Source organism: Diceros bicornis, chromosome 14, assembly GCF_020826845.1.
Source record: "Diceros bicornis minor isolate mBicDic1 chromosome 14, mDicBic1.mat.cur, whole genome shotgun sequence".
Classification (NCBI taxonomy): domain Eukaryota; kingdom Metazoa; phylum Chordata; class Mammalia; order Perissodactyla; family Rhinocerotidae; genus Diceros; species Diceros bicornis.
The window spans coordinates 49754271-49767885 of NC_080753.1; the positions used below are offsets into that span (position 1 = coordinate 49754271).

A 13615-nucleotide genomic window follows, 5' to 3' on the forward strand; every position below is an offset into this window, starting at 1 on the left:
TTTACTAGCTATGAAACTTGGCACTTCTGGATCCTCATCTGTATGTATGTGGGTCCTTAATATCTTACATGGTGGTTGGGATGGTTACCAACTTTAAGGAAAGAACAGGATTAGTTTAACATTATGCTTAGTCATCTGTGGGTAACTTTTGAGTGACCTGCTAAAAGAATATATCCCAGGAAGTGGATGATTTTTTTTTTGATAGACCTCTATTTCTGAAAGCATTCTAGTTGACTCCTGTTGCCATTCTCCTGAAGGCAGAGAATGCTGGAGAAGCTGTATTAGGAAGCAAGGTCACCCTTAAGTAGGAGATTCTAGAGCAAACCTTCTCAAAGAAACAGGTAAAACACAAAAGCGTTGGTGACCAGGTATTTATTGAGACAAAGAATACAAATTGGTGGCATAGAAATTATTAAAAATAGAATGCTGAATTTATCTGTAGGCCATCAGATACTGTTTGTGGGTAAGCCCTACTGAGACACACATTTTGAAATAAGAACTTTACCCAGGCAAGCACATATTGTATTTTGGCCTTTGGTATGGGGGATGGGGAATGGTGAGTAATTGAAATGACACTTCTCAGATTTTAGGAATACTGCTGTTATTTAGGCATATTCTTTATCCTTTTTTTTTTTTTTTTTGAGGAAGATTGGCCCTGAGCTAACATCTGCCAATCCTCTTTGCTGAGGAAGACTGGCCCTGGGCTAACATCCACGCCCATCTTCCTCCACTTTATATGGGACGCTGCCACAGCATGGCTTGCCAAGGGGTGCATCGGTGCACGCCCGGGATCCGAACCAGCAAACCCTGGGCTGCCGCCACAGAGGAGCGTGCGCACTTAACCGCTTGCGCCACTGGGCCGGCCCCTAGGCATATTCTTTAAAATAAACAAAAGCCTGTTTTAATAGGGATAAGTGTAGGAATGAAAATATTTAATACATCCATGCCCCTCAAAAAGCCCTTTATTCCCAAGTAGCAAGTGGTTTAAATTAATTTTCAACTCCCTTCTACCTTTCTTTTGCTGAAAATACTTATGTATAAGTGAAGCACCCAAACAAGATGCTTAATGGAACAAATCTTTCTTTTAAAGTAGAGTGAAAACAATTTTTACTAGCATTTGAAACAAAAAACACTAAGACTCATTTTTATAATTTAGACAAAGTGGCCCTCAAATATAATGCATTTTTTTTTTTTCAATCCAAAATAATCTGGGTGAAACTGGAAGGTAAATGTTCAGGTAGAAAGAAGTAACTTTTGAACCAGTGCTGTACAAGTAACAGGTGGGCATTATTTTAAAGTAAAGGCTTACTATCCAAAAAACCGTTAGCTTTATTTCTGTAGTCACACGTTAGTCTAAAAGCAAGGCTTGCCGTCACTCACACTTAGCTACCTAGGCCCAGCATGCACATCAGTCAGTATGTCAAGATTTCTCAAGGTGAACTAGCCACTCAGGCTACTTTTAGTAATGGGTACTGAGATTTTTTAGATGCCTAAGTTAACTGCCTGTTCTGTGGTTTTATTTAGGGCATGTTCATTGAAACAGTATTCTCACTCAGCTTGACTCCTAATTTTTGTTCCCTTATTACTTATCTTGTAAAAGTGACGAATAATGTTTGTACTAGGAAGACAACTTTCTTTTTGCCTTTTTAGGTTAGAGCTTCTGCATGAGAATTATACTTTGACTTTGACAATAGAAAACTTAATAGTTTTCTATTAAACTAAATAGAAAAGTATTAAAAAGGAGGCTCCATCCCCCTCAACCCCAAGAGAAAAAAATGTGGCTCCCCCCTTCTTCCCCATTGTCATTTTTTCCAACAATTTGGAACCAAAATCTCTTTCTGTGCTGAAATCATAAATAGAAACAGACTTGGATTTTGTGGTAAAGGCAGACAAAGTAATATTTCTATTTATTTGATAGGGCTATACAGTATAACTTGAATCCTGAGATGAATCTAAATGAACCTACACAGATATTAATCCAAATGACTCGTGTATAGCAAATAAATGTACGATATTTTAAGTATAACAAATTCAACTGGACTACTTGTTTTTGTTTTACTCTATTAATAAAAATAGCCTAGATGGCAAACCATCCAATTATCTGAAAAGAAATTACACATTAAAGATGTATTCCAGAGCTACATGACTGAAGGACATTTCAACCTGAATTCCCAATCACTGGCAAAAGTAGTGTATACACCAATACTAATGTGCATGGTACTAAGTGGTAAGTTTATGTAACATTTATTTAAAAAAAAAAATTAGTGTTTGGTTTGGTTTGGTTTTTTACTATGAAGGGCCATAATACTTTAAATATCTTCCCAGAGGCTACAAGTGAATGATCTGTTTAGTATTTTGATACACTTAACTAAAAGGCTTTCTGTGATGTTGGATTTAATATAAAGTTATTTTGAAAAACATGGTGTATGAAATTTTACAATAAAAGGGTATTAATAAGGACACTGTTAAGGTTTTTATAAACATCAAATGTGAATATTTTCACAGTGGTTAATATCAAAGAAAAACCCACTTTAACAACTGATACAATGATAATGGACGTGTCTTGCATTTGCTCTTAATACCAAAAAATAAAGCCTAGATTGATCCTTTAAGCAATCTAATTATCAACTGTCCAAAAGAGTTTAGTGTTTTTTGGGAAAACGACATCAGAGATATTGTTTCTTTGTTTCAAAAGAAACAAAACTTTTAGTTCAGTATATCTCAACACAGCTCACTGGGCCACCTAACAAAAGCACACACACATACTTAAAACTCCACAACTTTTGCTTCAATAGAAGAATAAATTAAAATGGCAATACACAGTGTTACTTTGCTTAAAACTTCCCTCAAAACATTATCCTTGGCAGGCCCAAAATGAGCTTTTGGCGCACAGAACCAAAGAACTTAGAATAATGTCTGGAAATGCTACTCTTCCTTGTTATACAGAAAACAGTCCATAATGGGAAAATTGCTAATATTTCATAGGCTACTAGTATTTAATCATGAAATACTAAAATTATTTAACTCCTTGATGTTTCCAAAGTTATGGAACTATATAAAATATAAAAGGAAACTAGTATGTGAATAAAGAGAAGTTATATTCAGAATACTGAAAAGCACTAATACTTTCTTCATGCTGCACACATACTGGGAATATTGTTTTACAGTAAATATGCAACAGTTTGATGGAAGTTAATTTTTCCCCACATATTTATAGTTTGCTTTTGGGCACTGGAAACACTTGCACATGAATTTTAAGTTAAATTTACAGTAAAAATTTACTTCTTCCCCCCATTAAAAGCAATCACTAACTTACCTTTTCTCTAAGAAATCAATGATAATATAGCAATATGACTTAATACTTTTTCATCATCATGCAAAACTTGCCCCAAAGTACATGTTTAAGTATTAAGAATAGTTGTAAAGTTACATCATTCCCACAGTAAACTGCAGTATAGATTTTACAACTTCAGGTAAGAGAACTGCCTCACTTTCCCCTTTCTCTTGCAGCTAACTCACCACCTCCTGGGATGGGAGATACATGGATTATTAAATTTGTGTCCCCACTCCCTCCCCACAAAAAGCAAAGACAATTTCCCCAAGAAGTGTTAACTAAAAGATCAATAATGTGTTTACAAAACACAACTGGACATTTTCCATTATTTTGGGATAAACCAAAATAAATTTTTAAAGTTTCATTTGGAGATTTCAAAGCTGAAAACGCTTTCAGCAAATTCTAATGCCTTAGATCTTACAAAGTGTACGGTGATTTGATTATGAAACCACTTACTTTCTTTTTGATCTAAAAATTTTAACACTTGAATTTAACAGATTTTTCTTCTGAAAAAGTTCTTTGGCATTCAAGTAAAATCAATACTTTCAGAATAGTCACCTGCATCACACTGGAGCGACTCCTTTCATTTCTAAATCATCAATTAATGTAACCCAAGGATACTGATGGCCTTGATACATAATTTAGTCTTGTCATTATTCCCGAGTATGGAATTCAGGCTTTTCTGGGCATCATCTGACCCCATTTCTTTTTACCACAATGGTTCCTGCTACAATGTCATAGGCTGTTCGATTATGCTGAAAAAACAGCAGTGTGATGAAAGCAGGGAAAAAAGAAGCAATAGAAAAATTCTTGATCAAAGCTCGTATAGTGGACCTAAAAAATTAAAGCCAAAAATATCAGGTAAGTTGTCTACCAACCACATAGAGATTAATAGTATTCTATCAAGTATATGTATTTAAGACATATTCAAAGTACAGTTGAGAGAATTTTTATCTTTGATATCTGAGTTACTTTCAAGTAGTAGTATATTATGATCAAACTACCTGGGCTAGTTCTCAAGATTTCAACAACATAAAAGTTAAAGACTTGAGACCTTTCACATGAAAGCAGTAATAAATGTCTTAGAATGTGAACTAAAAGTTTACAGTATTTTCTAGTATTTCCCTTTACTTACCTTTTCTACAGTCACTCATTACTGTGTGATTTTATCTTCTAAACTCAGTATGCTTGCTTCTACCTTCTCTGAAGTACTAGCATTTTAAATTACTGTGTATTCTTTTATCAGCTCTCTTCTTTCTTTGCGGGATCCTGTGATTAAGGGAAGCTTTAAAAAGCTTTCAACAATAGCTCAGAATGGAGAATTATCCTACTAATGTTAGATTTCTGCCTTTTAGTGCACTGAAAGGCTATAGAAAAGCCCAGTGACTAAGAGTGTGGGCTCGGAAGCCAGACTAGTTGGTTTCAGATCCATTTTCTACCAATTATTAGTTGTATTCCACATCTGTAAAAAGGGGATAATAGTACCTATAGTATCTATCTTTCAGGTTGCTAGGATTAAATTAGTTAATACATATGCAGTGTTTTCAACAGTGCTTGGCATATAAGAGGTGCTCAACAAACATTTGCCATTATTGACTCTCTCAGTAAAAGCTGTAGCCAAGATTATAATATAATCACAAAATTGTAAGGAAATTTTGAAGATGTCAGCAAAATTAAGGCTTTAGCTTCTAGAGTCTCTTGTTCATATTTCTTTATATAACAATCCAGCTCTGAATCATTCTGGCAGCAGTTCCAGCCAGTATCTTGTATTGTTCAACTGATTACCACCTATTCACCTCTACAACTTCCACTGTCACTATCTGTACCTCCCCCCAGAGCCAGATGCCAACAGCTAGCCATGTGTACTGGGAGTATTACAAGTTCCATCACTTAAGAGCAGGAGCAAGATGCATGCATAGCTGTCAAAACTCTTACTGCCTGCCTGTTCAAGAGAGGATAATGACAGGTACCACAAATGGAGGCTCAAGACAGATCAGTAACTAACCCCATATCCACAAGCCTAGAGAATAATAAAGCTAAGCATGGAGAACTGATACAGATAGCATCAACACCCAAATCATCCTCATTATTGTGACTTATATTTCATAAAATGATTATCTTGTAAATGTATACTGAAGAGGGGTCTACAATCATATAATGTAACTGAAAAACACTCAAACTTTGTTTTAAACTTAATAAATGTAAGCCTATTATATGTCATGAAGAAAAGAAAATACTATATCAAATGGTATAACTTATGAATTATATTACTACACTTAAAATTTATTATTTTCATAAGTACATAGATTAAGCTAAGAAAAGAACTTACGTTGTAATGCTAACATTTGAGGAAGGAATCACTAAAACCCGACTTGGTGCAATAAGCACTGATGTATCACATGTCACAACTCGAAGCCCTAGCAGGAACTTCCCTGGGGTAGCTCCACCTGCTCCCCAAATGCAAATTATCTAAAGAAAAAAGGATAATTTAAAAATAATTTACTGGCTCAACTATACCAATTTTAAAACTATACCAATTTAAAATTTTCTGCCATATCATTCATGTTTTAAAAATTTCAAGTTGAAAGAATTTCACAGAATACTAAATGGTTAACCTTTTAATGCATTTCTGCAGGTCTAACATCTTCAATTACACAAGATTTCTACTGTAATATTTCTCTATGACCCATCACATTTTTTAGCAAGTTGTTTCTATGGAAAAATACATTTCAAGTTCCACAACCAACTTATAAGTACATTTTTCGACCACAAGACAAATATATTACAAAGAAACTATAAAATGTCTCCATTCACAAAGTTGTTTTTTTCTTAACTTGAAAAGTATTATATTAAAGAAAATTTGGAAAAAATAGAGACATTTGACAAATACATGATTATAAATTTCCTTTTTTTTTGTCTTAGGGCTGATAATCTAAAATTAGATTGTTAAATATTAATATTTGCTGAAGTCAGTAGCTTACCTCATAGAAACACACTAATAATCTGTATATAAGAGCCACAACCATCATTTTCTGCAAGTCTTCTATTGATGTGTCTTCATCTATTTCTTCTATTATATAATGCATAGCAAACTTAGAGATATCCCTAGACAAAATTAATAGTTTTGGGTTACAAAGAATTAGTTACCAGAGCAGCTGCATTTTTCTTTTTCCATTAGTGTAAGTCATAAACTTTAACTGAAATTCTAAACTAATCTTTAGGTTTCCAACTGTCTAGTTTCACAGAACATTCCTTAGTATATTCAACAAATAGGCAGCACTCTCATGAACAGGCACGGTACTAGCCATGGGGATATAAGGGCAACTGAATTCAACATGGTCTCTGCTTTCATGGAGATTCTAACCCAGCAGGGAAAGCAGAACAATAAATAAGTGATAAGTAATAATAAAGTGGAATAAGGGAACTATAGGGATAGGGAACTATAGGGTACTTGGAAACACATACTAGGTACACTTAACTTAGTGAAAGCTTACCAGAAATGACATTTAAGTTGGGATCTGAAGGATGAAGAGAAGTCAGTCAAACTAAGAAGGGAGAAGTTCGAAAGAGAGGGATTAACGGAAGCCTTGCAGCAAGAGTGTGATGGAAGCCGTAGGCAGTTTGGTATGGCTCAAATATTAAGTGTGCGAGATGACAGTGATTAAGAAATAAGCGCATATGTAAAACCATATGGGGCTCCGTGGCTTAGCGGTTAAGTGCGCACGCTCCGCTGCTGGCGGCCCGGGTTCGGATCCCGGGCGCGCACCGACGCACCGCTTCTCCGGCCATGCTGAGGCCGCGTCCCACATACAGCAACTAGAAGGATGTTCAACTATGACATACAACTATCTACTGGGGCTTTGGGGGAAAAAATAAATAAATAAAATTAAAAAAAAAAAAAAAAACCATATGAAGACATTAAGACTTTATCCTGATGGCAATGAGAAACCATTGAAGGGTTTTAAGGCAAGAAAGGAGCAGAATCAGAATTTACGATCTCTTTAAGACTGGAATGAGATAAAACAGGAGACAGGAGACTGCGATACGAGTTAGAAGACTTTTGCTATAATCCAGGCAAGAGATGACAGTAACTAGACTAGGGAGAAGCAATGATAACAACAAATGGTCTGACAATGAAGAGGAAACGATCTGGGTTGACAGGCGACAAGAGAAAGGAGTTGCTACTTGATTGGATGTGTAGGGGGTAGGAGAGGGAGGGAGAGACAGGGAGGAATCACAGTAACATTCAGGTTGCTGGCAAGGGCCCTGAAATCTAACTACCAGGGTTTGAACTTGACTCTCACTCATTACCTTTCTAACTTTGTCAATTCTGGGTTTACCTTCTTATAAGTGCGAATTTCAATCTCTATAAAATGGGGGTATTAACCTCTACCTCATACTGCTGGTAAGATTAAATAAGAATCCATATAAAGAGGTGAGGTCAATGCCTAGCATGTAGAAGGTACTTAGCAACTGATAACTGCTCTTATGATTATTAATCTGAAAGGAGGATTATTCAAATAAATGGCTCACTTTGCAGTTCACTTGGGACTTGCCTGATCCTATAAGCAATCCCATTTGGAAAAGCCATCTAGATGATTACTAACAGCTCATCTACCAAAAACTCTCTATGCCTTTGTCTTTAGATCCTCCACTCTGCACAGGGACAGTAGTTCTTGACCTCAGAAATTAGTGAATAAAATCAAACCAAGTTTGGAGGCTTCTTTTACCTACTTTTGACAGGGGAAATTCCCACAGATCTTGCAGAATTTATGAAGTGTTTTTCTCTTTTTTGTAGTTATTTCTTAAAACCAACAAGAAAAAAACATATGACAAAGCTCCTATACAGAACTCATGACACTGACATTGGCACACAGATTATCCAGTCATTTGCAGGCATAAATAGAACTTAAAGCAAGATCTCTACACAGTAGATATCAAAACCTTTCTGCAAATGGCCTTAACTTACTTTATTCCACTGAGGTGCATTATGCTTAAGACAATGGTTGCTTTTATAAAGAAGAGAATAAAGAAATCCACCATCTCTGCCATAAATCTGTGGGCCAAGGATGGAATAACATACTCTCTGCCTGTAAAAAAAAAAAAAAGAAAGAAAGAAAGAAAAATTAGGAAAACTACTCATTTCACAGAGGCCTTGGAACACTAGCCAGGTAATAAAATGGGGAACATAAAGCCAAGGTGCAACTTAGTCATAAAAAAAAATTTGTAACCTTGCAACAATTACTGGTATTGACTCCATCAATAGTGCATGTTATTAAAACATAGGAACACTACTTCACTATTTACTGAACAGTTTCAAGTTTGCATTCACATCCTTAATGTTTAAAAATGATTTCACAGATAAATTTAATTATTTAAGGTACTCAATACATTTCACTACGGACGCCAACAAGGAGAATCCAGGTGATCACAGCCTATGACACAAAATTAAACTTTTTTTTACTAAAAATCAAGGTTAAGTATAGACAATTAATACAAAGTAAATCCCTTTGTTCCTCATATTACCCCCTATTCGTTCCATTTGTCTTGCTTGCTATGCAATAAATCCAACGATTATGAATCTGTCATCTTAAATTCTAAATGCGATCGCATTCAAGCATCAACTAGTTCTTGTCCCATGTATCTATGGGCTGAATAAAATAAAGTCTAAATAATAAACTAAAAAGTGCAAATAATTCCAAATATTCTAATTCCCATATAGAAGTAAACAGACAATAGACAAGATTAAGCCAGGGCCCGGTCAAAGGTTTATAACTCCATTGGTAGTCATGTAAATCTTTTATATCCGTCAGTCCCACTGTCCCTAATATACAGGTAACATATATTATATTAATTACATATTATATACTATCCATATCATATATCTTACAATATATAGACAATATATAATAAATCCATGTCTGCATTAACAGCATTACCAGTCAAAAACCCGCGTCCCCACAAAGTGGGTTTGCCATCTGAGAATTAAGCTTTGGCTCTCACTCTCCAGAACGTGGAGATCAGGGTAAGAGGGCGGTCTGAGGAGCAAAGATTGCTTTACACTTGGAAACGACTAGTCCCAGCAGTAAGGGAATCAATTCGGAGGGCCAGGTCTAAAGGTAGAAACTGTATAGCTTCGTTGTACACTTCGGGAATTTAGGGCTTAGGCTAATGATAGCCGCCGAACGCGGAGAAACTCCAATCCGGGTAGCAGCAGCAGTTAACAGATGTAAAAAGCGTGCCTTGATCCCCCCCAGCCCCTCCACCCCCAACCCCCCGATAGTTCCCTGCAGACCCTGCTGCTCCGCCCTACCTCTCCCTAGCGCTTCTCACCTGCCTGCCGCCCGGTCTCGCTCGGGGTTCGCGAAGGGCCGGCGGATCCTACCCTCGTCACTGGGGCTGCCCGGACGGATCCCTGCACGTGAGGAGCCCGGGGTCCCAGGCCGGCGACGGGGGCGGGGGTGGTGACGCCGGGAGCCGCCCCCGGCTCAGGCCCGGCAGCCGCGGCGCTCAGGAAGTAGAAGGGGCTGTAATAGGCCAGCTGGGGGGGCGGCGCGGCCTGGGGGGCGGCACCGGCGCCCGAGAGGTAGGTCGGCGTGGGCGGCTGGGGGCTGCAGTAGGCGGGGAAGGCGGCCAGGCCGCTGTGCCAGGTCAGGTAGCCGCAGTAGGACTGCCACAGCCACTCGTGTACCTGCCGGGAGTACTCTCGGGCGCTCAGCCGCGCCGGCCTCTCCCGTGGCGCCGCGGCCTCTGGCGCCTCGCACCCCGCCGGCTCCTGCGGCCCCGCACCCGAGCCGGAGGCCGCCTCCTCGCGCTTCCCGGGCTCGCGCGGCGGCTCCGACTCCTCGGTGGCGGCCGCAGCGGGCGCGAGGCCCAGGCTTGGGGGCCGGCCCGGGGCCTGGGGTTCGGCCTGCGGATCCTCCCGGGGCCGTGAGGCGGCGGCGGCAGGAGGGCCTTTCAGGGAAGGGACGGGCTCGCGGTCCCCTCCGCCGTCGTCCTGCCCGGGAGGGCGGCCTCGGGCTTCCTCTGGCCCCTCTGCCATGGTCGCCTCAGCGGCACCCTCGGCGGTCCTGTCACGGCGCCGTCTTCCTCCCCCACTGGCCCCTCCCCAACGGCCCGGTCGCCACCGCAGCAGCCGCAGGCGTCAACAATCCACCACCGGAAGCGGAAACCCCGCCCCTCGGCGGCGACGCCGGCGGGGGGGCAGGGCGGGGGGGCGGGGCGTGGAGTTGGCGCTGCGTGCCCTGGCGCGGGCGGTGGAGGCCGTGGTCTGGGCCCTTGGGATTCTGTGGCTTGTGGGCTCTTGAGCTCGGACCGTCACTCAGCTCGGCCCACTCCCGCCCCCGCCGCTTCTGACGATTTTAGTGACGTCTAAGGCTCAGGGCTTCTCCAGATGATCCCGCGGGGTGTGGACTCGGGCTGTCCCGGGAGAAACAGCTGACGGAGGAAGAGGATTTCCGAGAGAGGTCCCAGAAGTCCGCGCCGCCTTTTCTATACGGAACCGCGGCGGTTTTAGTCTCTAGGCACAGGGCTTGTTGCTCATTTCCACCTGCATTCGTTCCAGTTAACTAGTCCTTGGCCATTTGTACTCGAGAAGGTGGTACAAGAGGTGTCCCCTTAGAGGATAAGAAATTAATAGCCAAACTAAACTGGGGCGTATATCAAGGTAGTATGGCTCAGCTACAGAGATTTTCATTGTAAGAGAAGGGAAGAGGGATTATGCTGATTTAAGAGCTAGATGCTGCCCTTATCCAGGAGCTAACCTGTGTCCGTAAAAATCTTTCCACTACTGTAGACACAAACCTGCTACTCCAGTAAAACTGCGTTTTCTCAAACCCATTGTCTCAAGGTTTGTGCCTTTTTATTCTGTGTTAAGGCCAGGCCCCGGTCCTAGTCCAGGGCTTTGGAGCCTTCCCTGAGTACCTTAGCCCAGGCATGATTTCCCCTTTCTCAGAACTATAAATGGCACCTTATATATTTATATTTTGATATACTTTCTTATGTCCTTAAGTTGATTAAGTGAGAGGAGTATGTGTTTGTATCCCCAGTATCATACAGAAGAACTACAAGGGCCGAGTGCTGTGGGTATACTTGTTATTAATGATGCCCAGAATCGTTCTGGACTTTGTTCTGGAAGATACAAAAGTAAAAGGTGTAACTTTTGCTTAAGAAACTGTGGAGAAGAACTTTCATGAAACACTTTAAGACCTATTTAATAGGATATTAGTATAACATGAGTCCAAAATAAGGGAAAAATCATGGTGACCTATAGCTAGAAAGGTTACTCGTACACATTTGGTTTTAAAGTCAACTGTGAGGAAGCTGTAACGTTTAAACAAACAAGCACCCCAAGTTTGGGTGAGGGAGGCAGAGAAGCAGGAACAAGGAAATGAAGATGGCGGGGAATGAGTGTGCAATATTGTGGTTTTGGAGACATGGACTTTGTTTTGAGTACCACTGATTATGTAGCACCTGGCACAGTGCCACCCACATTGTAGACATTTATGTTAATCAACACTCTTTGGTTGCAGTTGTCAGAAATCCAATTATAACTGATTTAAGAGAGAAAAAAGTATGTGAATTTATTGACATGCACAACTAAAAAGTTCAAGAGTAGATTAGGTTTCAAGGATATCTAGTTACAGATAATCAAATGATAGCTTTAGGAGTCACCTCTTTTTCTCTGACTTCGCTTTTGAGAAAAGTAAGAAGAAACACTGTTTCTATTTCAGTGATAAAAATATGTAATTCTACCTGACTTAAGCAAAAAATAAATTTTTTTGCCATATATAACCAACAAGTTCAGAGGTTCTACATAGTATAAGAAGGTTCAACAGTCCATATAATAGGCATTCCAAAAGAGAGAAGAAATAATGGCCAATAATTTTCTAGAATTGAAGAAAGATGACTCTTCAAATTGAAGAAGCACATCAAGTTTTGAGAAAACAATATATACATCATGAATTTAAACAAAGAGAAAATTTTAATGATCTTAATAGCAGCAGTTAAAACATAACTTACAAAGAAATGACATTTAGACTGGAAGCCAGATTTTCAAAGTAAAAATATATGCTAAACAGAGTGGAATATATATAGTGCTGAGGGGAAACTATCAACAACCCAGAATGTTACAACCTAGTAGATCATCACTGAAGAATGAGGATGTGATGTAATGCACCACTACCAATAGAAACACCGTCCTGATCAACCCTAGCCCCTTCCGATCACACTCAGCTAAGGACTGAAGTCTCAGGGGTATAGAAAGAGAAGTATTCATGAGTCAAAAATATAAATGGGTTCTGGAAAGGTGATGGTACATGAGTTTTGAATCTCCATGAATCCCCACGTAAAAACAGACTAGATAGTGAAACCAAAAATGCATGGAACAGCGTTTACAATAAAACTGGATGACAGATAACTCCACAAACCCCAAAATACAAGAGGGTGGGGTCAAACCACAAATGCAAAACTTGCACAGTGTCAATGCCAAAAAAAATCAGTTTGAAAATGATATAAGACATTAAAGAACAAAATAAATCAGAATAAGAAAAACTAAGAACTGAAGTAACAGAACTTGGGAAAGAATTAGAAATAAAAGACAAAATGATTTGAGAAAAGAATACTAAACTAGAAAGAATACAGGAGTAAACACAAGAGATAGTGCCCAAAGAGACCTAGTACTTGAAAATAAGATTTTTTTTTAAGTCAAAAAGAAATATAGAAAGAGAAATGATTTGAGAGAAATGATAAATATTGAAGATAGGCAAAGAAGAGCCAACATATAGATGAAGAGTCCCTGATAAAAAAAACCAGTCAGCTCACAGAATACAACACATTGTAATTCTAGAAAACTTTTCCTGCAATAGAAATATATACATTCTATTTGTATATATTGACATATATATATATATATATATATATATATATATATATATATTTGAAACCTCATATTGAAAGAGCATACTGTGTACCTGAAAACATTGAGAATGAACTACAAGGTGTATTCTAGTAAAATTACTAGACTTTACATTTTGAAAAGTGGTCATTTATGCCAAAAAAGTAATTTGTGAGAGAAAGAAAATTGGATTATCATAAGACTTCAACATTAACACTTTATGCAAGGAGAAAATGGTGAAACATTTAAAATATTCAAAGAAAGAAAATGAGAACCAAGGGCTTTGTATCTAGCAAAACTGACTTTCAAGTACAAAAGCATAGACTAAATTTCTTATTAAAATGAAATTAAATTAAAATGAAAGAACTCAGAATCAAATAGGAATA

At 39.0% G+C, this 13615-nt stretch overlaps 1 protein-coding gene across 1 annotated transcript; it reads right to left on the reverse strand.

Moving 5' to 3' along the window:
* Positions 1-357: 357 nt before the first annotated feature.
* Positions 358-10440, reverse strand: FAM8A1 (family with sequence similarity 8 member A1). The gene is made up of 5 exons (XM_058555199.1): positions 9668-10440; positions 8304-8424; positions 6316-6439; positions 5664-5803; positions 358-4168 (listed from the first exon to the last, which is right to left on the reverse strand). The coding sequence occupies exons 1-5, from the start codon at positions 10374-10376 to the stop codon at positions 4024-4026; spliced, it is 1239 nt and encodes a 412-aa protein (XP_058411182.1). The 5' UTR covers positions 10377-10440; the 3' UTR covers positions 358-4023.
* Between the last annotated feature and the right edge of the window lie 3175 nt (positions 10441-13615).

What these genes read in the sequence shown, in the direction of transcription:
- FAM8A1 (XM_058555199.1), bottom strand. Translation starts at nt 10,376, where the DNA reads ATGGCAGAGGGGCCAGAGGAAGCCCGAGGCCGCCCTCCCGGGCAGGAC. An exon ending in ATGCACCTCAGTGGAATAAA is followed by an intron (nt 6,440 to 8,303) that starts GTAAGTTAAGGC and finishes AATTTTGTCTAG; the next exon opens with GGATATCTCTAAGTTTGCTA. An exon ending in TATTAGTGTGTTTCTATGAG is followed by an intron (nt 5,804 to 6,315) that starts GTAAGCTACTGA and finishes TTTTTTCTTTAG; the next exon opens with ATAATTTGCATTTGGGGAGC.